At 47.0% G+C, this 27,236-nt stretch overlaps 1 protein-coding gene across 2 annotated transcripts in view; it reads left to right on the top strand.

Moving 5' to 3' along the window:
- The first annotated feature begins 4,251 nt into the window (after positions 1-4,251).
- SEC63 (SEC63 homolog, protein translocation regulator) overlaps positions 4,252-27,236 on the top strand; it is a 78,724-nt gene continuing 55,739 nt past the window's right edge. Inside the window, exon 1 of one of the 2 annotated variants that reach the window (XM_058660087.1) lies at positions 4,252-4,640. Coding sequence is in view for 1 of the 2 variants with exons in the window: in XM_004580342.4 (XP_004580399.2) it covers positions 5,071-5,194 (124 nt within the window). In the remaining variant the exon portion in view is untranslated. Of the gene's footprint in view, positions 4,641-4,866; positions 5,195-27,236 lie in introns of those variants that run through there. The other variant, XM_004580342.4, reaches the window with a different exon arrangement.

Raw genomic sequence — 27,236 nt, forward strand, 5'->3', positions numbered from 1 at the left:
ATTCATTTGCTTGACACTTTTGGTCCCATGCCAATTTGCCCAGTGAATCAGAAAATAAAATAAGGGCTGAATATATAAGCTCAGAGTTTCCTTCGTCCCATCTAATTAGTGTTGGCACGGATGGCCCATACCAATCTGCATTTGGTGAACTGGAGGTGTTCACTTATGCTGACACTTGTTGGCAGATGACCAACAGCTTCGATGAGAGTATTTGGAGTCTGGCTAAACCAATTCAGTTGGAAGAGCTGGGAACCCTGTTAGGTCTACAATTATTTGCTCCTCTGGCGCTCTAGGGATATGTATGCTGTGTAGTTTTCAGTCACTTTCGGCATAGCCCTTCCACCTAGAGGACCGAACAGCCCTGAAACAGGAAAGGGTGCTAAGTTTTGATTCACAACATGAACATATTCCAAGGGCTTTGGTGTCTGAGGATATATGTGTTCGGGGAGAAACATCATTTAAAATGTAGGAATTCAGAAACTACTCTGGAAAATTCTTCTGCTTACCAGACTCTAAAATTGTAACCAGAGGATTCGTTTGGTTCTCTTGTTTGAACTTTGTCAGCAATGAAATCTCTGGGTCAGCTTTGTGCTTTAATGGGTTCTGGAGCATGGGTTCAAGTCCAGTCTGTTCTACTGATCCAGCTCCCTGTTGATGAACCAGGGAAAGCAGTGGAGGATGACCCAAAAGCTTGCGCCGCTAAAAATCATGTAGGAGATGTAGGAGACCTCGATGAAGTTTTGGGCTCCTGGCTTCCACTTGGCCAAGCCATGGCCAAGCCCTGGCCATTATGGCCACTTGGGGAATGAAGTGGCAGACATAAGCTACATAAGATTCATGCTCACTTGCTCTCCTTGTAACTTTTTTTTTTTGTCTTTTTTTTTGGGTAACTGTGTTTTAAACAAAACTAAATAAACTTGCAAAAAAACTAAAGAAGGAAACATCTTTGTTAGTAGTAATGGACCACATACACAGTGAATACAGTAATAAATGTCCCACATTAAATAATTTGATGGAAACCATGCAAATTTTTCATTGTTCAGAATTTTTTTGTTTGTGAAACACAAAATTATATTAACTTTGTACATAACTTATAATTTGATTTTTTCAATCATGAGGGCCCCTCCTCTTTTAAAAAAGGGTTTATTTATTTTTATTGGAAAGGCAGATCAGATTTATGCAGAGAAGGAGAGACAAAGAGCCTCCATCTGCTGCTTTAGTTCCCAAATAGCCACAACAGCTGGAACTCAGCCTATCTTAAGCCAGGAACCAGAAGCCTCCTCTGGGTCTCTCATGCAGGTGCATGGTCCCAAGGCTATCGGCTGTCCTCGACTGCTTTCCCAGGGCATAAGCAGGGAGCTGGATGGGAAGTGGAATAGTTGGGACATGAACCAGCACCCACATGGGATCCTGGCAGCCATTGAGCCAATGCACCAGGCAGTCTTCCTGTAATTTTTAAGTGTTTTTTTTTTTTTTTATTTGAAAGGAAGAATGAGAGAGAGAGAGAGACAGAAACAGAGACAGAGAGAAGAGAGTGTCAGAGACAGAAATAGAAATACAGATATCTTCCATCTACTGGTTTACTCCTCAAGTGGCTGCAATGGTTGGAGCTGCACCGATCTGAAACCAGGAGTCAGGAGCTTCCTCCAGGTCTGCCATGCGGGTGCAGGGTTCCAAGGCTTTTGGTCATCCTCAACTGCTTTCCCAGGCCACAAGCAGGGAGTTGGATGAGAAGTGGGGCCTCCTGTATACGAACTGGCACCCATATGGGATCCTGGTGCATGTAAGTGCAATGCGAGAACTTCAGCTGCTAGGCTATACCACCCTGGTCCCCCCAGTCAGCATCCTAAAATGTGCATCTTGATGTGAAATTTATGCTGGGTTAAGGATGTAGAAGAGTTTTGCATGGTAAGAGTTGCACAAATATTGCTTTGCTGATGCTACTGTTGTCATCATGACAGCAGCATGTCGCTGCTAGTAAATACACGAATAATTGGTTAATTTATACCAGAAGACATTTCTCCTCTTAACGGAATAGCACTCTGACTGTGGTTTAAGAATAAATAGGATTGGGCCCGGCGCCGTGGCCTAGCGGCTAAAGTCCTCGCCTTGAACGTCCCAGGATCCCATATGGGTGCTGGTTCTAATCCCTGCAGCTCCACTTCCCGTCCAGTTCCCTGCTTGTGGCCTGGGAAGGCAGCTGAGGATGGCCCAATGCCTTGGGACCCTGCACCCTTGTGGGAGACCCGGAAGAGGTTCCTGTTTCCGGCTTCGGATCGGCGCGCACCGGCCGTTGCGGCTCACTTGGGGAGTGAATCATCGGATGGAAGATCTTCCTCTCTGTCTCTCCTCCTCTCTGTATATCTGACTTTGTAATAAAATAAATAAATCTTTAAAAAAAAAAAATAAATAGGATTGTGTGCTCGCTTCGGCAGCACATATACTAAAATTAAAACGAAGAATAAATAGGATTTTCTAGGCATCAGCAGTAAACATTGCCCGTCCATGGTAGCATGAGGGAAGGGGAAGAAGACTGGACGTAGTTGCATGTACCTGTGTAATCCGGTTCTTTCAGGTCTCCCAGCAGCTAATTCCATTGAGTAACAAAGTGAATGATGCTGATTGTGGCTACATAAATGTACTACACAAATGTGTACATCTAAGTCAACACCAGCAACACGAAAATGACTCTGATGAAGGAAAGTTTCACTGTGTGGAAAAGCAAAGTGCTAAGATGAACCTAAAAGTATCAGCTTTCCCTACTTAGGAGGCAATATCTAGCCAGCAATCACAATGAAATGAATTAAAACATTTATGTACAGGCACAAATAGAAATGATACTAAGATACCTTTTAGGGCACGGCACGTTGGCTCAATGGCTAAATCCTCATCTTGTAAGCTCCAGGATCCCATATGGGCGCCGATCCTAATCCCCACAGCTCCGCTTCCCATCCAGCTCCCTGCTTGTGGCCTGGGAAAGCAGTCGAGGATGGCCTAAAGCCTTGGGACCCTGCACCCACCGTGGGAGACCGGGAAGAAGCTCCTGGCTTCAGATTGGCTCAGCTTCAGCCATTATAGCCATTTGGGTAGTGAACTGGTGGCAGATGGAAGATTTTTCTCTCTGTAAATCTGCTTTGCTTTTTAAATAAAAATGAATAAATCTTAAAAAAAAACCCGTTTTAACATGTGCATATTAGGTGGGAGAAAACATGCTGATAATTGTGCTTTTTTCATATTCAGTTACTATTGTAAAATATTTCGCTAAGATGATCTCTTCAAGGAAATAAATGACTGTTAGGGAAAGACTATTATGAATGAAATCAGAAATTGTGAAAGAAATTTATTAAAAGTGTGATTAGATTTGGAGACTACCTGAGTGGTCGGAGTTTAGCTATGCTCAGTGGTGTTAAGTTCTTAGGATAAAAGGTATTTATCCTCTTTGAGTGGAAGACATATTTCCAAATCTTTAATATGCTTTGTAAAAAGCAATCTTATTTTGGACTGGTAGGCGGTTGGCAAACTAACGTTATTTACTCAAACTGTTATTTTGTGGTTGAGTTTGGTTCAAGCCACTCTCCTGCATATCCCCAAAAGGCACCCAATAGATTTTCCCACAGATAGGAAGTCAGAAGGGGTGTGTTTACTGTCCATGATTTACAACCCCTCAAGGTTATAACATGGATGTACTATCCACAAAGGCCAGGCAGAGCATAATTGCAGCAATAAATAATTAACCAGTTTAACAATATTAAAAGCTGGGAAGAACTCAGTAACACAGTCGACACTAACAGAAGGAGGTTGAGGGGAGTATAGTCACGTTTGGCATTTATTCTTGGTGCAGCAAAGCAAATAACTTGCGCTGGGCAGGTCAGCGCCGGGCTGTCCCTTCGCAGTTCTCTTCGCAGTCGGGTTGTCCCTGTTTCAGGTTTTTCCACTCCATTACAGCCTGGAAGTTCCACGCAGACCCGAACAGCGGGGGCAATGCTGGGAAAACCGGTTAGAGACAGTTCCAAGGGGGTGGGCAGTAAGTTTGAAACGGCAGGCAAAGACGCAGGAATGTAACCCCGGAGGAAGACAAGCAGGGTGAATTCAGACAGGACTAGGGAGCGATCTAGGGAGCAATCTCCACGCTCCACCCCAGCAGTCCCTCCTCCAGCTGTTGACCCGCAGGGCACCATGTCGAGGTGCCCCAGGGCACGGGCTTTGTGGCGTCAGCGGGGTCCGGGCAGCAACCCGAGCCCTCCCCTTCCTCGTGCGTGACTTTGGGCCTCCATTTTCTTATCTGGAAAGCAGGACTGCTTTGCTTTATTCCGCCCGGTTTACTAAGAGGATCAAAGTGACAGGAATTAATAAAGGTCTTGGCACAGCGCCCGGTCTCAGGAAGCGCTAGGAACTGGAGGCTAGGGATGTTAGCGGGTTTGGGATCGCTAGGGCACCCGCCCCCTAAATGTAGGGGTTCCCCTTGAATAACGTTTATTTCCACATGGGGCTCTGCGGGAGCGCCTCAGGACCTGGCCAAACCACGACCGGGGCAATGAGATAGCCAGAAGCCAGGACGGGTGACAGACCCCAGTTGCAGCCCAGGCGGCACAACCCGCTTCCGCTGGCTTTGCCAACAAGCCTTCGCCCTGACCCCACAGGTAGGAACCCGGAAACCCGCGCGGGGCGCCGGGAAAGGAAACGCAGAAAGGGGGCGGGGCGTTGGATGATATGGGCGGGGCCGAGGGCGGGCCTAAAGGGGATCAGGGGCGGAGCTAGGGGAGGAGCTCGCCGAGTTCCGCCGCTGCGCGCGCCACGTCGCCCTTAGTGAGCGTCGGGGTGACAGGCCCGGAGGAGGGGCTAGCAGAGCGGGGCGGGAACTAAGCTCCTCTCGCGAGACCTGGCGTCGACACAGCCGCGGCGACGGCGTGTCGGGGAGGGGAGCGTGGGGGCGGGGAGCGAGACGGCGGTGGCGGCGGTGGCGGCGTCCGAGCTACGCCACACGGGGCCGGGGCGCCGGGACCGGAGCGCCGACGCGCGGGGTCGTGGCGGTGGCGGCGGTGACCGGAGCGAGGAGGAGGGGGTGGTGCCATGGCGGGCCAGCAGTTCCAGTACGATGACAGCGGGAACACCTTCTTCTACTTCCTCACCTCCTTCGTGGGGCTCATCGTGATCCCGGCCACCTACTACCTCTGGCCCCGGGACCAGAATGCCGGTGAGTGCCGGGGCCGCGCGGACCGGCACAGGCCCCGCCGCGTCCGGCTGGCCGGGGCCGTGCGGCCGGTGCGCCCGGTGCCCCGCCGAGCCTCATGGTCCTCCGCCCCTCAGTCCCCCATTGTTCTGGACGCCCCTGGCCGCTTGCTCCTGCCTCTTTTGTCTTCCCGCCGCTGCTGGCGACGAGCTCTTTTGGCTTGTTCTTGGGCTTTTAGCGGAGACGGCAGGGTGGGATGATGGGGAGGTCACAGAAGAGTTGGCGCAGGCGAGGGCCGCTGGGGCCGACAGCCCCCGGAGCCCCGCACCCCGAGCCCCCCGGTTCCCCGCTGCAGCCCGCGGTACCGAGGGTTCGAGGCGCCCTCCGAGCTGGGTGGCATGTTCGAGACGCTCCAACCCGGCTCACCAGCCTCCCACCCCGTCACTTCCCCCGTGGCTTTTTCATTTTCTTCACTGACACGATGGTGGGGGTTGGGGGGTGAGTTTGAAAGCGATGTCTTTATTCCTCCTAGCCAAAAAAAAAAAAAAAAAAAGGCGTCTATCTTTGGAGTTTCCTGTTTATGACGGGGAAAGTGCAAGTGTGGAGCATTAAGCCTCCTGTAATTGATCTGATGGGTAGTTGCGAAGCGGCGGCTCCGTTTGCTTTTAGTTCTGCATCCCTTCTTCGCGTGAAGCCACGTCGGGTTAGAACACAGACTGTTGGAGGTGTTCTTAAAACGTCATGTTTGTGCTGGAGCGCTGTTTAAATTTCATTTGTTGTCCGAAGGAGATGTTCTTCAAGTTGGCTGGAACTTGCAGGGGTCTCCCTGCCTGGTGGATGGATGGTCGCGGCCACAGTGACCAGTGGCGTTTTAGTGTTAATGTTTGCTTTCTGTTTGACATCACATATGCTAGCTTAAGGCTCTTGGGTGTGGTGGAATTCTCTAGGTTGTCCGGTTTGCTTTGTTGTCCTGTCCTTTGGGGATCAACTCAGAACTTGTTACACTTTAAGACTGATTTAAAGATCTGTACAAATCTGAAGTTACACATGATGCAATCCAAACATTGCGTTTAGAAACAAGAGCGACAAAGGACTCATCTTTTTTGAGCCTTCTTGACTAAGTTTAAATACGCGGTCAGTGCAAGAGTCTGCCCCAGTTCCAGTTGTTACCTTTTTCTCGTTGAGTGGGTAGTGGTTCACACGTGGATTTGGGGCTGTTGTGTCTTTTCCTGGGTGCATTTAAGTTGTGTGGGCTCTTTGGCAGTGTCTGTGTGCAAGGGATTAGTTTTAAGTAATGTATTGGTTTCTCTCATCTGTAGAACCCAAGTCAGTCTCTTGGTATTTCAAATGAGAAAGGTCCACTTTTTGGCGTGGTGGTTTGTCTCCCATTTGTGCATGGGGTTGGTTGTGTTGAAGACAGAGGCTACCGGGAAGATAGGTGGGTTTTGTTAGAATGTGGTTTTGGCAGCTGCCTTTTTCAGAGATTGGTAATCACTAACTGAATGTCTGATATTTGACTCCGTTTTCATGGTACTTGTGCAGTATAAAATTTGCCCAACAATGACACAGACAAATTAAGCCCCTTCCATTTATAAGGGGCGTTAGACAAGTGGTGGTAGTTTGGACTTTAGCCGCTAGGCCACGCCGCCGGGCCCAAGTGGTGGTAGTTTGGGTGGAAGGAATTGTGTACTTGTAAGTCACAACTTCAGATGTTACTTTGCTGAATCTTGTTAAAAATGTAATGAGGTACTGTCACCGTGATTATCCCCGTTGGACAGCTGGAGGTTGGGGTGGGGGGAGATAAGAAAGTTTTCTGTGTGGTGAATCAAAGCTCTGCGTGTCCCCCACCCCTGCTGCCCCCTCCCCCATTCTCCCCCCATGCGTAGAAAGCTCAATGAACTCTAGGTGTTGATTTGCCCATTCCTGACATCTGTTCCTCTGCTTCAGACTTGCATTAGGAAATGTATGCATATGTTGATGGATTTGTTTGGTCTTGCCCCAAATTTCTCTGTTAAAGTGGACACTGATCATGGTGCAGATTGTTGGGCACCACTCAGACTTTTACCATGGGTTTACTGAAATACCTTGTTTCTTTAGAATTACAGTGGAATTAAAAGGATGTCTTCAGAGTGGCTACTCCCCACCCTAAAGCCTAGTAACAGTATTTTGAAAATCAATTAGAAATGTTGAATTACAACTTCACCCAAAGCTTCGGAAAGAGTTTATTTCAGATGTTTGCGGAAAAATAATTTGCTGCCTTTACTGATGGGGGCAATTTAATCTTTATTCATCTTACTTTAAGTTCTGTTTTGTGTTTAGGGTATCTATCTGGCTCTTGGTCTGTGAGAGCCCCCGGGGCGTGGCAGGGTCTAAACACTGCCTTCCTTTTGAAATCCAGAGACCGTCTGGAGCATGTCTTCCCTCATGGGCTCTGCGGATCAGTCGGCTCAGCCGTGGACCTGAGTAACAACATGTTTCTGCATATTTTAGTAATTGCTTTTAAAGATTATCTGGTTTTCCTGTGAAGCTCTTCAATAGCCAAATTAAAAGTATAAGCATGAGTTTCAAAGTTCTGACAGTCATGCTTTTTCAGGGATACTTTCTGCATGAAAATATGAGCAGATTTGCTTGCCACAGTCAAGTCCTACAGCCTTGGAGTTTAAGTACTCTTGAAGGTTTTGTTAAAATGACGTCAGGGGCTTTGAGTTTCCTAGTTGGCAGCTTGTATCAGAGACACAAATGCCTTTTTACAGATTGTAAAAACTAGGATTTGAAAAATAGAGTTTGGTTATTGACTGTAGGGTTGACGTGTGAACTGAACTTATGCTGTTACCAAGAATATTATTAATGGAATTCTTTTGCCTTGATTTTGTTTGATTTGCTGGACTAAGGTACTTATAATTGGCTGAATAAAATCACAAAATGCTTTTCTATACAGTTGAGGACAAAAACTGAAAAAATAATAACATGGGGGGATTTAGATTTCCCAAGAACAATGGCTCCCAACTGTGTCTCCGTATTAGCACAACTTGGGGAGCTTTTAAAAGCACTTCTGCCATCTTCAGTTATTCTGCTTTAATTGGTCTGCAGTGCTGCAGCGTATTTGAATTTTGAAAGGTCCCTATATGATTCCAAATTGTAGTGTTTTTGAAAAGTGGTGATTATAGTAAGATTTCCTTAGATTGGTCTTTTGCTGGAGTTGTCATTTGGAAGATAGTATATTTGTTTTGGTATGTGCTTTTTGCTTAAAATCTAGAAAACTAGTGTTTTAGATTTGTTTATTTTAGAAAGCTAAGTAGTGCTTATTATAAAATAACACTGTAAAGTTCTTCTTTTTTTTGGGGGGGGGGGAAGTCAGATTTACAGAGAGAAGGAGATACAGCAAGAAAGCTCAAACATCCGCTGGTTCAGGTGGCCACAATGGCCTGAAGTGAGCCAATCTAATGGTAGGAGCTAGGAGCTTCTGGGTCTCCCATGTGGGTGCAGGGTACCAAAGCTTTGGACCATCTTCCACTGCTTTCTCAGACCTCAAGCAGGAAGCTGGATGGGAAGTGGAGCAGCTGGGACATGAACCAGTCAGTGCCCCAGTGGGATCCTGGTACTTGCAAGGTGAGGATTTAATCACTAGGCCATTGCACCAGGCCCCGTGCTATAAAGTTCTGATAGTTGGAAACCAACAATAATAGATTATTAATACGGGTTTGTAGCCAATATACCGAAGTTATCTATTATTTAGACATTGTGCTGTGACTGGAGCCTTAGGTAGTTTGAGTATCCTTAAATTTTGAAACAATTTTATCTAATTACCTTAGCTACCACCTAACTTTGGTGTTGCTTATAATTAGGTACTGTGACAGTTTGTGTCTACTGTGCACTTTGTTCCCTCTTGACAATGTTAATGCTTGTCTTGTTCAGTACTATTTATGAGTACTCTTAACGTTTATATGTAATTTCAATCTGTTAGTGTAAGTACTTAATTTTGTTTACTACTTCTTTGGTTTGTAATAGAGGAGTAATTTTTTTTTTAAGATTTATTTATTTTTATTGGAAAGTCAGATATATAGAGAGGAGAAGAGACAGAGAGGAAAATCTTCCATCCGATGATTCACTCCCCAAGTGAGCCGCAACGGCCGATGCTATGCCGATCCAATGCCAGGAGCCAGGAATCTCTTCCGGGTCTCCCACACGGGTGCAGAGTCCCAAGGCATTGGGCCGTCCTCGACTGCTTTCCCAGGCCACAAGCAGGGAGCTGGCTGAGAACTGGAGCTGCCGGGATTAGAACCGGCGTCCATATGGGATCCCGGCTTGCTCAAGGTGAGGACTTTAGCCGCTCAGCCATGCCGCCGGGCCCGAGGAGTAATTTTAAACATGGTTCTTACTGTTTGTGCCAGGTTCATGTTAGTGTATTTGTTAAGAGAAAATAATTGATAGCTTGTAATTGTAGAATTTCAAATAATCAAAAGAATGCTTTCATTCTTTTGTAGGTTAAGAAGCATAGATCTTTTGAATTGAGAGAAAATAAAATGTTGCATATTCCTGGTTTTTGTTTTGTGGCTTATTGATCTTACTCTTGGGGCTGCATCTTACTTTTCCAAAGCTTGACCTTACCTCCTCTATTTTATTTCTTCAAAACTGCTTGGATTTGAAGCTTTGCTCTGGTAAAAATAGTAACCAACTATGGTTTTAGGTAAGTGGTGCATTTCATTGTGCTCTTCTGTAGAGACAGTAGTCTGTTTCACCTGAAAGTGAGGATTGAAAATCTTTGCTGATTGCCTGGTCTTTGTGGAATAGTTTGATTTGGTACTAAAACATGCTTGTTTTTCATTGAAAGAATAATGGAACTTAAAAAAAATACTTTTATTTGTTATTGCTTACTTACTCCCCTTCAAACAGTACTTACGTGAACTGTTACTTGAGAGTATGAATATGAGACCACTGCTGGTGCTTATTAGTATAGTAGGAAAACCCATAATTTGAAAAGGGAGAATGTTTTTTCAAAAGATATATTTGGTTTTTTTTTTTTTTTATTGTTATTGGAAAGCCGGATATACAGAGAGGAGGAGAGACAGAGAGGAAGATCTTCCATCCGATGTTTCACTCCCCAAGTGAGTCGCAATGGGCCGGTACGCGCCGATCCAATGCCGGGAACCTGAAACCTCTTCCAGGTCTCCCACGCGGGTGAAGGGTCCCAAAGCCTTGGGCCGTCCTCGACTGCTTTCCCAGGCCACAAGCAGGGAGCTGGATGGGAAGTGGAGCTGCCGGGATTAGAACCGGTGCCCATATGGGATCCCGGGGCTTTCAAGGCGAGGACTTTAGCTGCTAGGCCATGCCGCCGGGCCCGATATATTTGTTTTTATTGGAAAGGCAGATTTACGGACAGAGGATCTTTGTGTTTTTTTTTTTTTAAGATTTATTCATTTTATTACAGCCAGATATACAAAGAGGAGGAGAGACAGAGAGGAAGATCTTCCATCCGATGATTCACTCCCCAAGTGAGCCTCAACGGGCCGGTGCGCGCCGATCCGAAGCCGGGAACCTAGAACCTCTTCCGGGTCTCCCACGCGGGTGCAGTGTCCCAATGCATTGGGCCGTCCTCAACTGCTTTCCCAGGCCACAAGCAGGGAATTGGATGGGAAGTGGAGCTGCCGGGATTAGAACTGGCACCCATATGGGATCCCGGGGTGTTCAAGGCAAGGACTTTAGCTGCTAGGCCATGCCGCCGGGCCCGAGAGAGGATCTTTGAACTGCTGGCTCACCCCCCAAATGGCTGCAACATCTGGAGCTGGGTTGCTCCAAAGCCAGGGTGTCTTCTGGGTCTCCCACATGGGTACAGGGTCCCAAGTCCTTGGGCCATCTTCTGCTGCTTTCCCAGGCACATTTGTAGAGAGCTGGATGGGAAGTGGAGCAGCTGGGACTTGAGTGGTTCCCGTATGGGACACTGACACTGTAGTTGGAAGTGTACTACATAAGAGGGCTGGTCTGGAAATTTTGGTTTTTAAGTCCCACATTAGTTCCTGTTTAGTTATCACTGAAATCTCAGCCTTGTTTTCTAAGGGTAATAATAATCTATCTGGGTCTCCTCAAGAAGTGATTTTTAGAAGCAAATAGACAAAACTCAGGCACTATAGAAACTTCTTTGTTTACAAATACCTGTAGTGTTGTCTTTGTGCTAAATGCAGTTTTTTTTTTAAAGATTTATTCATTTTTATTACAGCCAGATATACACAGAGGAGGAGAGACAGAGAGGAAGATCTTCCGTCCGATGATTCACTCCCCAAGTGAGCTGCAACGGCCAGTGCACGCTGATCCGAAGCCGGGAACCTGGAATCTCTTCCGGGTCTCCCACACGGGTGCAGGGTCCCAATGCATTGGGCCGTCCTCGACTGCTTTCCCAGGCCACAAGCAGGGAGCTGGATGGGAAGTGGAGCTGCCAGGATTAGAACCGGCACCCATATGGGATCCCGGGGTGTTCAAGGCGAGGACTTTAGCTGCTAGGCCACGGCGCCGGGCCCGCAGTTTGTTTTTTTTTCCCTGAGTATTTGAAAGGCAGAATGAGAGAGAGCCGTCTTGTCGTGATTCTTTGGTTCATTCAGCAACCAACAGCAGCCTTGCCTGGACCCTGCCTGAGTCAGGAGCCTCAGGCTGCATTCGGGTCTCCCACAGGAGCACAGGAATGTCATGGGCTGCCTTCCAAGGTACATGTTAGCTGGAAGCTGATTTGGAATTGGATGCAGGACTTGATGGATCAGATTTTTTGAGTGTACCTTTGTTCCTAATTTTTGTTTATTCAGTACATAAAAGCACAGAGGAATGAATGTTTGTAATACCATCATCCAAATCAACAAAAGACAACTATGATTTTGGTGTGTACATCTCCTTTTTATTCCTGTGGGGATGAAAGTAGTGCAAGTGTTTGTAGCTGTGAATTTCTCCCTTAGCACTGATTTTGTGTGTCCCATAAATCTTGCTATGTTGTGTTCTGGTTTTCATTCTTTGAGAATTTTCGCAGTTATGAGAGAGTGAGACAATGAGAATGATACCTTGCCATCTGCTGATTCACTTCCCAAATGGTTGCAACAGCCAAGGCTAGCACAGGCCAAAGCTGGGAGCCTGGAATGCCATCTGGGTCTCCCATGTGGGTGGCAAGGGCCGTCCTCGGCTGCTTTTCTAGGTATATTGCCAGGGAGCTGGATCAGATGTGGAGCAGCCCATACTCCATCACTTATTTGGGGTACTGGAGTCACAGGTAGTGGCTTAATTTGTAGTGCTACAATACTGGTCCCTCTGTTACTGATCTGTAATGTCATCTGTTGTGTTCAGAGAAGTTACTTGTATTTGTTTTCTTAAATATAGTAAGCCTTAACTACTTCTGGTGTGACACACAGCCTCCTTGCTCTCCTGCTTACTGCCTGCACTGAATGACTGTTGCCTGCTCTTTGACTACCTAGTTGCTTTGTGTCTTTGAATCTGAAGTGAGTCGTTTGTAGACAGCATTTTGTTGGATCATGTAATCCATCCATTCTACCATTTTAATATAATCCATTTGTGTTTAAAATAATGAATAAGGCAGGATTTTGGTCATTTTGTCCCTTGTTTTCATATGCCTTACAACTTTTTTTTTAAAGATTTATTTATTTTATTACAAAGTCAGATATACAGAGAGGAGGAGAGACAGAGAGGAAGATCTTCCATCCAATGATTCACTCCCCAAGTGAGCCGCAACGGCCGGTGTGCGCTGATCCGAAGCCGGGTACTAGGAGCCTCTTCTGGGTTTCCCACACGGGTGCAGGGTCCCAAAGCATTGGGCCGTCCTCGACTACTTTCCCAGGCCACAAGCAGGGAGCTAGATGGGAAGTGGAGCAGCCGGGATTAGAACCGGCGCCCATATGGGATCCCGGGACGCTCAAGGCGAGGACTTTAGCCGCTAGGCCACGCCGCTGGGCCCACAACTTTTTTTTTTCAATTCTTGTGTTACTAATGTTTTATGTGTCTCTTTTTTTTGTACTGAAATGTTTATTTTTAATTTGTTTTCATTTTACTTCAAAGAGAGAGACACAGATAGAAATGGAGATGTTTTCCACCTGTTGGTTCATTCCACAGATACCTATCTTAGCCATACTGGGCTAGACAGAAGCCGGAGCCCAGAATTCCATACAGGTGCTTCGTGGAGTGGCAGGGACCCAAGTACTTAAGACATCATCTTTTAACTTCCAAGATGCACATTGGTAGGAAGCAGGGGAACCAAGAACTTGAACCAGGCAGTTTGATATGGGATATTTGTGTTGCAAGTGGCAACTGAAAAAGCCTGTGCCAAAAACCCACCCTGTAGTGAAATGTTCAAATATCTTATTTCCTCTTGTGTGTGTTCTATAGATATTCTCTTCTTTCTCTCTTTCTTTCTTTATCTCTCTCTCTCTCTCTGTAAAGATTTGTTTTTGTTGGGAAGGCATATTTACAGAAAACAGGAAAGATCTTTCATCCTCTGGTTCACTCCCCAAATGGCCACAACGGTCAGAGTTGAGCCAATCAGGAACCAGGAGCTACTGCCAGGTCTACGTGGGTTCTGGGTCCCAAGGCTTTGGGCCGTCCTCTACTGCTTTCCCAGGTCACAAGGAGAAAGCTGGATGGGAAGTGGAGCAGTCAGGACAGGAACGGGCATCCGTATGGGATCCCAGTGTGTGCAGGGTGAGGATCTGGCCACTGAGCAATCGCGTTGGTCCCAGATAGTTTCTTTGTGTTTACCACTGGGATTACACTGAAATTTTGTACTTGTAACACTCTGATTTGAATTTATACCAGTTTAATTTCAGTGACATGTATTCTGCTGTTTTATAGCTCTCTTCCCCACCCCTTTCAGTCAATGGTATAAAGTTATATATTGTATTTCCTAAAACATACCCTGATGGTTTTTAAAAATATGTTAGTCTCATAAAATACAAATTGAAGTGACAATTACAAATCAAAATGGCAATGATATTAGCTTTTAGACTAGCACCTTTTTTGGCATATAAAGTAAAAACAAAGTGAAGGTACAAACTATTGTTATAATAACACTGGCTTTTGCAGATTATGTATTTAGCTGCTTGGAGATCTTTGCTCATATTTGTCTTCAAGCTACCTTCTGCTGCCCTTCCTCTTTCCTGGCAGGATTCCTCAAGTATTTCCCCTTATGCAGTACTGGCTATTAACCAGCTACCTCAGCTTTTCTCTGAAAATGCCTTAGTTTCTCACATTTGCCAGAAGTGGGAATCTTGGCTGACAATTTTTTTCTTGTAGTACTTTGACTATATTGATTCACTGTCTATTGGCTTCTGAAGGCTTTGATGAGAAATTAATCAGTTTGAAGATCCTTGTATGTGACAGGTTAGTTACTCTTTGATGCTTTTAAGATTGTCCTTGTCTTTGTCTTTTCGGAGCAGGATTATAGTGGTATAGTTCGTTAAGCCTCCTGGATGTTTATATTCATCAGATTTTTAGCCATTATTTTGTCAACTAATTGTAAAGTTGGAGCTCATGTTCAGAACCAGAAATCCAAACAGAATAGAGTTCAGCTTAAAACAAGCTTTACTGGGAGTGTTCCTGATTGAGGTTCACTGGTCTTGTATAGACAGCGGGCCAGGGAAGTTGCACCCAGGGGACGTGAGGGGTTGTTTTTAGCAGGGGGCTGTAGAGGTGGGGTTGGGGGGCAAAGGAGTGTGCCTTCCAGAGTGTCTTAGGCTCCGTTTGGCCTTGATGCATCACTGCTGGTCCAGGATGTGTGACCTTCTCAGCCGCCCTTCCCAGCCTCCTCCTAGGCTGTCCCTCACCCACCCTGGCTGGTCTTACCCTAGTCTGCGTATTTCTTTCTTGTCTGGGATGGCTGTAATGTGTATACTGGTCTGCTTGAAAATGTCTCCTAGGTTTTGTTCATATTCGTTAGTTTGTTCCTCATACTCAGCTGCCTCGCTTATCCTTTCTTCATTTCATTATTTTTTAGAAAGATTTGTTTGAAAGGCAGAGTGAGAGAGGGAGAGACAAAAAGAGATTATCACCTGTTGGTTCTTTCCCCAAAAGGCCACAAGAGCCCGGGAGTCAGGAGTAGGAACTCTGTCTCCCACGTGGGTGGCAGGGGTCCCAGTACTTGGGCCATTTTCCACTGCCCTTAAGGCACATTAGCAGAGGGATGGACTAGAAGCAGAGCAGCCGGGAATTGAACTAGTGCACTGATATGGGATCCAGTGTTGTAGGCAGTAGTGATTAACCTGCAGTACTACAATCCTGGCCAGTCATTTTTCTTCTGCTTACTCAAATGCCCTTGTATCCTTCTTGAGGAGTTTTTTAAAAAATTATTTTATCTTTGGGCCCGGCAGCGTGGCCTAGCGGCTAAAAGTCCTCGCCTTGAGCGCCCCGGGATCCCATATGGGCGCTGGTTCTAATCCCGGCAGCTCCACTTCCCAGCCAGCTCCCTGCTTGTGGCCTGGGGAAGCAGTAAGGACGGCCCAATGCTTTGGGACCCTGCACCCGCGTGGGAGACCTGGAAGAGGTTCCAGGTTCCTGGCTTCGGATCAGCGTGCACCGGCCGTTGCAGCTCACTTGGGGAGTGAACCATCGGACGGAGGATCTTCCTCTCTGTCCTTCCTCCTCTCTGTATATCTACCTTACCAATTAAAAAAAAAAAAAACCTAGTCGTGTAAGCTTTAAAAAGCTATTAAAAAAAGATAAATTTTTTTAAAGATAAAATTTTTTTAAAGATCTATTCATTTTATTACAAAGTCAGATATACAGAGAGGAAGAGAGACAGAGAGGAAGATCTTCCATCCGATGATTCACTCCCCAAGCAGCCGCAATGACTGGAGCTGAGCCAATCCGAAGCCAGGAGCTTCTTCCGGGTCTCCCATGCGGGTGCAGGGTCTCAAAGCTTTGGGCTGTCCTCGACTGCTTTCCCAGGCCATAGGCACAGAGCTGGATGGGGCCGCTGGGATTAGAACCGGTGCCCATATGGGATCCTGGCCCGTTCAAGGTGAGGACTTTTAACTGCTACACTATCGCGCTGGGCCTAAAATTTATCTTTAATATTGTTTATATACTTGAGAGGGATACAAGCTCATGCGGGCCTCCAGTTAGGATGGGAAGTGTTGATTATGATGGGGAGGGTCTAGATATGGAAGAAGGTAAACAGAACAAATTTTTTTCGCTGTTCTCTTGTGTTTCTGAGGAGGGAAGGAGAGGGGGCTGCTCTTTGCTATCAAACTGTATCAGCACCCAGGAATGGGGAACAGTCATTTGATGAGACCTTAGAGACTCCAATGTGGGGAACAATGTTCCAAGGGTGTTACTTGAGTAGTTTTAATAGTTCTGAGGTTTTCAGCTTTGTTGCAGAAGGGTTGAGAAAATCTTTCCAAGGTCTGTTGGCTGACCAGGTCCACAGACCCAGACACTTGCTGCAAAGACTGTGCATCCACAGACCCATACACTTCTGCAAAGCTTGGCTAGGAGAGTTGTCCAACCTGTTCTGCTTTCCACCTCTGAAAAGACCCTCAGTGTCCTCTGCTTGCCTAAATGAGTTGGCTGTCATGTCCCCTGTGTGCATCTGGATGTGCTTTCATAGCACAGGTAATAGCAACTGAGGGGGTCCAGTTCTGATACATACATTCCAAGGTTAGACTATGTATCTTGTGATTTTTTTCTGTTTCCAGAGTTTAAGTCCAATGATCTAGTTGGGGGAAGCCCCCTGAGAAACCTCACCTGGGGTGACTTCAGACTTGACTCTCATGCTCCAGCCAGTGTGGGATCAGGTTCAGTCTATCACCTGCACCAGCCAACACACTTATCAATGGATGTGGCTACCAGGTCAGTTTGCTCTTAGCCCCAACGGGTGCTGCGGCCCAGCGCACCAAAGGCCTCGTCCTCACACAAACCTAGTCAGGATGACCCTGATAACACCTGCCAGGCCTGCTTCCAGCCTCAGTTTTTGTGTGTGCCATCATGTGCTATGGTTTAGCTCACACACCTGCCCCCAGACCTGGTTCACACAAATGCAAATGATGCTGCTGCCTTGTCCACCCTGGCCTGCCCCCAGCCATGGCTCTTGTGCTGAACAGTGGGAGCTGCAGCCTATCAGGGATGTGCCCACAGTTCCCCTACCAGGCCCACTCCCAGTCCTGGATCTTTCATTTGCCATGGGGTACTGCAGTCTAATCTGAGATGCCTTGCACCCATTCCTGACACTTCGTAGCAGGTACTGTGGCCTGGTTCAGCCAGCCTGTACACATTCTGGCTCTTGCATGGGTCAGTGGGTGGTGGGCCTTGGCCTAGTTTGGCCCACCCCTAGACCCAGCCTACCTGTGAGTGATGCAGCCTCACCCAGCCTGGTCTGCCCCTAGCCCTGGCTCTTGGGCTTACAAGTAGAAGTTGTAGCCTCGCAGGGGAGTCCTCAAAGCTCACCTACCGGACCCATTTCCCAGCCCCAGGTTTTGTGAGTGCCAGCAGGCGCTTCAGCCCAGCCTGGCATGGCCTGCCCATGCTCAGCTCTTGCCTGTGGGTTGTTGCAGCCTAGCCCAACCAGGCGTAGCCCACACCTTGTCCTTGCGCTTGTCAGCACCAGCAGATGCTGTGGCTTGTGCCAGCCTGGCCTGTACCCAGACCCAGCCCACAAGCCCACAAGTGCTGCATGCTTGTTTGGCTCGGCCTACCCTGCGCCCAGGCCCAGTCCTTGTACTTCCCAGCAGGAGCTGTGGCCTAGCATTAGAGTTCTCCAGGTTCCTCTGTCAGGCCTGCTCCCCTGTGTTGGCAGGCGCCTCAACCCTTCTTAGCATAGTCTGCCCTCAGTTTTGGCCTCTGTGCTGGTGGGTACTGCAACCTGGCTTAGCCTGCCTTCTTCCGGCTGCCATGAGTGTCTGTGAATTCTGTGCTTTAGCCTGGCTTGGCCCATCATTATCTCCAACTCTGTGCAAACTGACAGATTCTGTAGTCCTCTGGAGGTGAGCCCACAAATCCTCTGCAGAATCTGGTTCTCTTGTGTTCTGGTGGGTGCTGTGTTCTGTTAGTTATTTAAAACAGTGGAAGAGTTCTAGTTCTTAGGATATTACAATATTATTACATACAATATTACGATATTATTATTACGTGCAGCTAATTCCTGCAACCTGGTTCTTTACCGTGAGCTGAAAATACCAGACGCAACGAGGTATCTAAGGAGGTTTATTCCAGCGGGGCAGCAACAGGGTGGAGGGGAAGGGGGGCCGGAGAAAGAGGGGAGAGCAAAGAAGAAGAGCAAGAGAGAGAGAGAGAGAGAGCCGCACCTGGGGGCCTTTTTTGTCTGCCAGGTGTGGGGGGTGGGGATTGGGAGGGATTGAGGGCAGGCCCCCAGGGGATTGGTGCCTGCAGGTGAATGCCTAGGGATGATTGGTGAGTGGGTGGAGTTGGGGAAGGGGCTGGAAGATTGGGGGTGGGATTCTCAGGTGGAATGCCAGGTTACATCTGATTGGTGGATGGCTGGACCTGCGGGAATTTCATGAGCTGTGAGGAAGAAGAAATGGCGCCGGGTCAGGGAGGGATATTTGAATAACTCCTTACATGTTCAGCCCTACATGGCCTACCCCCTGACCTGACAGTTGTGGGTATGTACTATGGCCTATTGCAGCCAGGTCTTCACCCTAGCTTTTGTGTGTGTAATGGGCTGTGGGCGAAGCTTCTTAGCTCAGCCCAGGCCTAACCACGTAGGTGAGTGAGTGCTTTGGCTTGACTCAGGCATACTTTCTAGCTTCCTACCTTCCAAACCACCCCATCTCAGCTCCCTCACTTACCTGTCAGTACAGTGTGGCCTGATATGTTGAAGACCCTAGATGTCATTCCTACCCAGTCAAACCATGCCCTCAGCAGCCCTTATCCAACTTATCTCCAGTCCCCCTTCTCTGGGCAAGCTGCAGCGCCCTCCCAGCCAACACATGGTGGGACATGACATGTCCGACCTGGCATTCCCTGCCTTCCTATTTATCTTAGGGAAAAAAAGGAAAGAAAGAAAAATGAATAGACAACTCTGTTGGCACATAGGTGTAGTTAATACAGATTTGGCAGAGTGCCCACCGGCTATTGACTGCTTTTCTCCCAGCATTGTAACACGTAGTCAGCTTCCTAACCTTGAGGATCTTCTGAGGTTTTTTTAAAGACTTACTTGTTTTTAATCCAGAAGACAAAGAGAAGAGACAAAGAAAGAGCTCTTTCATCCACTGTTTCACCCTGCACCCTCAAAATGGCTTCAACAGCTGGGACTGGGCCAGACCGTAGCCAGAACCTTCTTCTGGGTCTTGCATGTGGGTGCAAAGACCTGAAAACTTGGTCCACCTTTTACTGCTTTCCTAGACCTGGAAGCGGAACAGCTTTGGCTGGAACCAGCACCAACATAGGATGTCAGAAGGCAGCTGAGGGCTTTAGGCGCTATACCACAATGCTGGTCACAAAGTTTTCATGTTAGTTATTGTGCATTTAGTCCCAGAATTTCCTTCTGGTTTCTTTTTAGGTTTTGTGACTGTTGAAATTTGTTTTGCTCATATGTAAATATCTTGACATTTTTCTTCACTTCCTTTAGTTCTTTATACATCTTTTTAAAAATTGTTTAGTAGAATTGATTAAATGTCGTGTGTGTGTTTTAAAAGATTAATTAATGTATTTTGAAAATCAGAGAGAGCTCTTCTGTCAGTTCACGCCCCAGATGACTGCAGTGGCAAGGGCTGGGTCAGGCAGGAAGCCAAGAGTCAGGACCTTTCTTGGATTTCCTACATGGATGACAGGGCCACCCCTCCCCTGCTTTTCCAGGTTATTAGCAGGAAGCGGTATTGGAAATGGAACAGTTAGGACATGAACTGGCACCTAATTATGGCATGCAGACAGTAGCATGACCAGCTACACTGCCAACTCTGGTCCCAGATTTTATTTCTGTGGATATATTTTTCCCTTTGCGCTATAGTTAACTGTTTCTTTGTATGCCTTATGGCTTTACTGTTGTTGAAAACTGGACAAACCTGTGGTAACCCTGGAAATCAGATTCCGCCCCCCTTTTCCAGCATTTACTTTTTTTTTGTTACTGTGTTTAAATGTAAGCCATGTCTGACCTGATCCAAAGCCAGGAGCCAAGAACTTCTTCTGGGTCTATTATGAGGGTTCAGGGTCTCAAGGACTTGGGCTGTCCTCAGCTGCTTTCCAAGCCATAAGCAGGGAGCTGGATGGGAAGTAAAGCAGGTGGAACATAAACTGGTGCCTGTAAGGGTTGCCAGCACTTGAAGTTGGAAGATTAGCCTGTTCAGCCATGGTGCTAAATGAATAAATATTTTAAAACTGTATAATATGAGTCACAAAAAGAAAAAAGGATACTTGCAAAAAGTGGTATAAGCTTTGTGTTCAAAGGAATTATTTTTTGTTTTTAATCTGTTTACATTTAGGACTCATGGTCTTGCTAAGACTTTAGATCTTGAAGGGATATTAGAAATCTAAGAGAAGTTTGAATTTTCTTAAAAAAATCCATTCCCTCTTTTTCTAGCTTGAAAGAGAAGGACATCAGACATCTGTATAAGCACTTACGTCCCACACAGAGGAAACCAGCTGGGAACTTGGTGTCAGAAAGAATTACAGTACTGTATTTAGACTGTATAGGTATGGTGACAAGCATGGATTAGTAATTGCATTATGTAAACTTGCCTCCATTTAAAGATTATATTGCATAGTTTCTTGATCTTAGGAGAACTTAAAAAACAAAGCTAGTTTCATTTTCATTTTCTTAGGTGTTTATTCCTTTAGTCACACTTTTTTTCAGACATAATGAAGGTCATTACCAATATATTCATTTTCTTAGATTTCCTTTTTAAAATATTGCCAGGCTTTATTGATGAGAAATACTGTTATACCATGCTACCATTCATTTTTGTTTCAGATTTGAAAAGCAGAATTGGAGAGAGAGAAAGAGAGAGAGAGAGAAACTGATTTTCCATTCTCTGGTTCACTTCCCAGATTGCCCTTATAGCCAGAGCTGGGCCAAGCCAGGGCAAAGCATGGAGTTTCGTACTCCATCTTTGTCATCCTCTGCCGCCTTGTCAGGTACATTAGCAGGGAGCTGGATTGGAAATGTGGAAATGGAGCAGCCAGGACATGAACCAAAGCAGTGTTTATATGGGATGTTGATGTCAAGTTTTGCTTAACTTTCTGTGCCATAATAGCAGCTCCACTGTTGCATGCTTGAAAGGCCCAGTCTGTTGTTTGTCGTAACAGGGTGTTTCTTGGAATTGTGTTTGTGTCATTGGATGAAGAAATCTAGTATGCTCTTGTGTTGTTAAATCCAGTTGTTATTGACTGAGCAGTCAGTTTGTTTGATTGTGCTAGGTACAACAGATGATACAAAGTTGAATGCAATATAAATATAGTTTTGTTTTCATATGTGAGTGGGCTGTGGCAACACTAGGATTAGACAAATCCATGAATTATATCCAGATTCAGAAATGCAAAAGAAATCAAAACAACTGCTGTGGATAATATATTAGATAAATATTTACATCTGTTTGGATAATGGAGTCTACATCAAAGATTTTTGATTTATGGTTTTAACTTATATTTAGGTTTTATGAATTTAACCTTTTTAAAAAAAGATTATTTTTATTTGAAAGAAATATTTAAAAAAGAGATTTATTTATTTATTTTTAAAATGTATTTATTTTTATTGCAAAGTCAGATATACAGAGAGAAGAGACAGAGAGGAAGATCTTCCATCCAGTGATTCATTCCCAAGTGACCACAATGGCTGAAGCTGAGCCAATCCAAAGCCAGGAGCCAGCAGCTTCTTCTGGGTCTCCCATGCTGGTGCAGGGTACCAAGGCTTTGGGCAGTCCTCAACTGCTTTCCCAGACCACAAGCAGGGTGTTGGATGGGAAGTGGAGCAGCCAGGACATGAACCAGTGCTCATATGGGATCCTGGTGCATGGAAGATGAAGACTTTAGCCACTAGGCTAGCACACTGGACTCCTATTTTTGATAATATTTACATAGCCAAGGATACATGCCCGTATGGACCACTGATTAGGGTGGGAAGGGTTGAGGGATGGGGAAAGTGGATGAGAAAATTTGTTTCCAATTTTCTTTTTTTTTTTTTTTTCCTTCCTATATCTGAGGGAACTGGGGAGAAAAGGGGAAAAGCCACACCCAGCATCCTAACTGCAACTGAACCCGGGGATGGACGGCCCACCTGATGTCGTTCCAGAATCCCCAGTGTTGAGTATGCTCTGAGGGTTTTGCTCAAGTCTGAAATACTGTTGATTTAATTGATCAGAAGATGAGCACATCCTTCCAAGGTCCATGGACTGACATAGTCCACCCTGGACTCTCCTCTCACCCAGATATTTGCTATTAGTGCTTGGCTGGGAAAATTGTCCAATTTGATCTGCCCTCCATGGTACTGGATGTCATCTCCACGCCTCAATGAACTGGTTATAATGTCCCCCATGTGCATCTTGGCATGCTGTCCACTGCTCCATTTTCAACTGAGGAAGTCTAATTTTGACTCATGCACTTTTTGGTAGGACCACAGATCCTGCATTTCTCCCCATGGTTGGAGTTCTGAGTGCAGTGGTTTAGATGGGAGCTCTCCAAAGAAACTTGCCCTGAGGTGACCCCAGACCTGACTCCTGTGTGTGCTAGCCAGTACAGGGTCCAGGTTACTCTGTCATCCACATCAGCTATGTACACAGAGGTGGTTCGAGTCACTGGGTCAATTCTATCCCCAGCCCCATCTCATACTCAAGTTAATGGATGCTACGGTCCGGCCCAACCCTGCCCACCACACATTTAACCCTCATGTACACCAGCAGGGATTGCAGCCCAGAAGGGTGACCCCACTAGCCTTCACCACGCCCGTCTCCAACCCTGATTTCTGGGCATGCCGGTATGTGCAGCAGAGTTGTCCAGTCCATCCCGCATTCCATTCGGCTTTTGTATACATCAGTGGGTGCTGCAGCCTAGCTCAACTTAACTGACCCCACTGTGCTCCAGTCCTGCTTTTCATGCTCACCAGTGGGAGTTGCAGCCCATCAGAGGAGTGCTGTTTCCTTATTGGGCCCACTTCAACTCCTGGATCTTGCACTTTCCAGGTGGTTCTGCAGCCTAACTTGACAGGACTTGCCTCCCATTCCTAGCACTTGCCAGTTGATGCTGTGGCAGACTGACTAGTCTGCATTTACTCAGGCTCAAGCATGTACCATTGGATATAGTCATTTACACCAGCCTGGCTCTCCCCCTAATGCAGCTCACATGCAGGCCGGTGGGTGTTGTAGCCCTGCCCCTGGCCTGGTCTGCCCCCGGTTCCAGTACTCACACTTACCAGCAAGAGCAATGGCCCAGAAGGGGAGTTATTGTTGCCTTCCTTCCAGGCTTGCCAGCCCCTTCCTCCCATGCCCCAGGTCTCGCATGTGTTGGTGGGTGCTACGGTACAGTCTGGCATGGCCCACCTCACCTCGGCATTTGCCAGTGGATGCAATAGCCTGGCCCAAACTTCTCCCAGTTCCAGCTTATGCTGGTGGGTGCTGCAACCTAGTCTAGTCCTACTCCCTAGTCCCAGCCCTAATGTGAACTGCCTGGTGTTACAAACCAACCCAGTCTGGGCTGCTCCTGGACCTGACCCAAATGTTTGCAGTTGGATACTGTAACCTAGCTCAGTCTGGGCTGCTCCCAATCTTCATTCTTGTGCTCACCTTAGGGACTGTATCCTGACAGAGGAGATTCCCCAAGCTCCTCTATCAGGTTACCTCACAGTGGCAGATCTCGCATGAACTGTTGGGTTCTTGGCCCAGTCTCCTATCCCGGCAGGGCAGGTACAGTGACCTTGCCCAAGTGGCCAACACCTCTTCCTGCTTGCCCAGACCCAGCTGTTACGTGGTTCAACAAGTGCCGAGACCTAGGCCAGCTTGTCCTACACCTACCCTGGTTCTTGCAAGCTCAGTGGGTGCTGGAGCCCAGCCTAGTCTGGCACACCCTTGACTGTCTACACCCACACCAAGGGATACTGCAGTCATGTCCACCTCAGTTCACAGCCCCCATTTTGGCTCTTGTGCTTACCAGTTGGGACTACAACTTGGCCAGGTGTTTCCTTAATTCCCTACCAGGCTTACTCCCAGCCATAGATCTTGCTCATGCTGGTAGTTGCTCTGACCCAGCTTGGCGTAGCCCATTCCCCTCTTGGCCATTGCTGTCAGATGCTGCATCCTGGCCTGGCCTGGCCTACTCCCACACAACTCTCACTGGTGGGTATTGTAGCCTAGCTCTGCTTGGTCTACCCCATTTCTGGCTTTTATGCAAACCGGTAGGTGTGATAGCCTAGCTCAAGCCCAATATGGTGCACACTACATTCTGGCTCATGCACATGCCAGTGTGCTAAGATTGACCTTGCCCTGCCCAAATCCCCCTCACTCCCATCCCCAACCAACCCACATGCTTGTCAACAAGTAGAGCTGCCTTGTCCAGCCTGACCAACACCCAGCCCTGAATTGTGCTCACCAGTGGGAGCTATGGCCGACCAGGGAAGTTACCCAAGTTTCCCCCACCAGGCCCACTGCCAGACCCAGATCTCACATGTACTGGCGGGTGCTAGGCCCTTACCTGGTACATTCTGCTCCCTGCCACCCACCCCCTGCTCCCCCTCTTGTTTTGGCCTTTGTGTGAACTGACAGATGTTGTAGCTTGGCCCACCCACACCCTATTCCTGTATGCACATATTGGTGCTATATCCTGGACCAGCCTGGGCTGTTCCCAGCCTAGTACCCATGAATGTCAGGGGATTCCGTGGTCCTGCCTAGCTCAGCCCATCACTTACCCCAGCGCTTGAAGAAACCAACCAATATTGCAGTTTCAGAGGGCTGAGCCCACATATCCCCCACAGAATCTGTCCCCAGACCTGATTCTCTTGCGTGCTGGTCAGTGTCATGGCCCTGCCTAAGTTTTACTATTCCCTATCGTGATGTATCCCTGCCAGGTAGGCCCTCAGCCTTAGCTTTAGTGTGTGCCAGTGAGTGGTGCTTGACAGTGGTCAACAGTGGTTGATGCTAAGTAGCCCAGCTCAGGTCTCCTATGTGGGTGGGTACATAGGTCTGATCCTGAAAAGTCCTCCAGCTTCCCTCCTTCAAACCGCTGCATCTCAGCCACTTTGCTTCCCTGCAGGTATAGTGACCTTGGTGGAAGTCCCTTGGAAGTCATTCCTTACCTGCAATGTACTCCCTCAGTGATCTTCCCTCCCACATATCCCTTATCCTTTTCCCTGTGCAAGTCACAGTCCCTGCACCTGGGAGCACATAGGTTCTCAGCCCAGTCTTCTGGTAGGGTGGAGCCCTGTTCTCCCAATTGGGATCCTAGAACCAGTCCTCTGATGTGCTGGCTTGGGCTGCTATTCCTCCGCCCAGGTAGAACTCAAGCATGTTAACAAGGCTTGCTTTGCTCCCCCTTGCCGCCAGCCCAAGTCCCCAGCCCATCTAGGCATTGCTGTGGTGGAAGCAAGGGGCCTAGGTGCCACTGTGGTGGAAGCAAGGGGCCTAGGTGCCACAGTGGTGGAAGCAAGGGGCCTAGGTGCCACTGTGGCGGAAGCAAAGACGGATGTTCTCTGGATGCTTACTTACATCCTGAAGAGATAAGGGGAGGGAGGAGGGTAGTTGGCACACCAAATCACAAGTTTGGCATAGTGATGAATGCTTTGCTGGGAAATAAAGTGTTCTTTCAAGGTTTTTTCTGAGATGGTGACTTCAAGTTGAAAGCTGAGTGACAGTACCAGCAATTTAAAGTCCTGATTTGGGTGGAAAAAGCCTATTTCAGGCTAGAGAGACAGTTGGTGCGCAGAAGCCTTTAAGGCAAGGAAGAGTTTGGCATGTTCTAGGAACAGAGCAGATGGAGTGGCAGGGTGTGACAGGTGAGGTAAAAATGGGCTGAGATGAAGTCAAGGCTAGGCCCAAGTCACGTCTCTAAGTCAGGTAAGAAACCTGGGTTTCATTCTAGGTACAGCAGGGAGCTGTTAAAGCAGGGAAGTGACAATACTTCATTTACTACTATTCTTCTTTTCAATGAGAAGAAATCATTTTTTGGCTAGCTTTGAGAGATAGTCATAAAATTTTTACTTAGAAATTTAGTTGCATATTTGAAAATTACTAACAAATATAGCTGTACTTATGTCAGTTTTACTTATACTTTAGTAAACAGTTATTTTCAGATTTCTCATGTATTCAACCTCGGTATCTTTGATCATCATGAAAGATTTTTTTTTTTTGAAAAAGATTTATTTATTCGAAAGGCAGAACAAGAGAGAGATATCATCCAACTGCTGGTTCATTCTCAGAATGGCTGCTGTGAGTGGAGCTGAGCCAAGCCCACACTAGGAGCCTGGAACTCTTCAAGTACTTGGGCCATCTTCTGCTGATTTCCCAGGGGCATTAGTAGGTAACTGGATCAGAAGTGGAGGATCTCAGCTTTGGGCTGGCACCCATATAAGCTACTGACCCTGTAGATTATGGCTTGATGCCTGTGCCACCAGATCAATTTTTGAGCTGTTTTTCAGAATTTATTTGCCTTTGTTTGGGATATGTGCTTTTCTTTAAAGAATTTAAGATTTATTTTTTAAAGATTTATTTATTTTTATTGGAGAGACAGATTTATAGAGAGAGGGAGAGAGAAAGATCTTTTATTAGCTGGTTCACTCCCCAAATGGCCCTAGCAGCTGGAGCTGAGCTGATCTGAAGCCAGGAGCCAGGAGTTTCTTCTGGGTCTCCCATGTGGATACAGGATCCCCAGACTTTGAGTCATACTCCACTACTTGCAGGTCGCAAGGCAGGAGCTGGATGGGAAGTGGAGCAGTTGGGACATAAACTGGCACCCACATGACGTCCAAGGATTTAGCCACTAGGCTACCATGCTGGGCTTGAAATACAGATCATTCCTAGAGGGAGGGAGGAAGGGATAAAGAAAGAGAAAGAGAGGGCACGATTTGTTCATCAGCTGCTTCACTCCTTAAATGGCCAGAACTGGGCTGGATAGATGCCAAGAGTCAGGGACTGCATCATTTCTCTCATGGCTG

The sequence above is a fragment of the Ochotona princeps genome, chromosome 1 (assembly GCF_030435755.1).
Source record: "Ochotona princeps isolate mOchPri1 chromosome 1, mOchPri1.hap1, whole genome shotgun sequence".
Classification (NCBI taxonomy): domain Eukaryota; kingdom Metazoa; phylum Chordata; class Mammalia; order Lagomorpha; family Ochotonidae; genus Ochotona; species Ochotona princeps.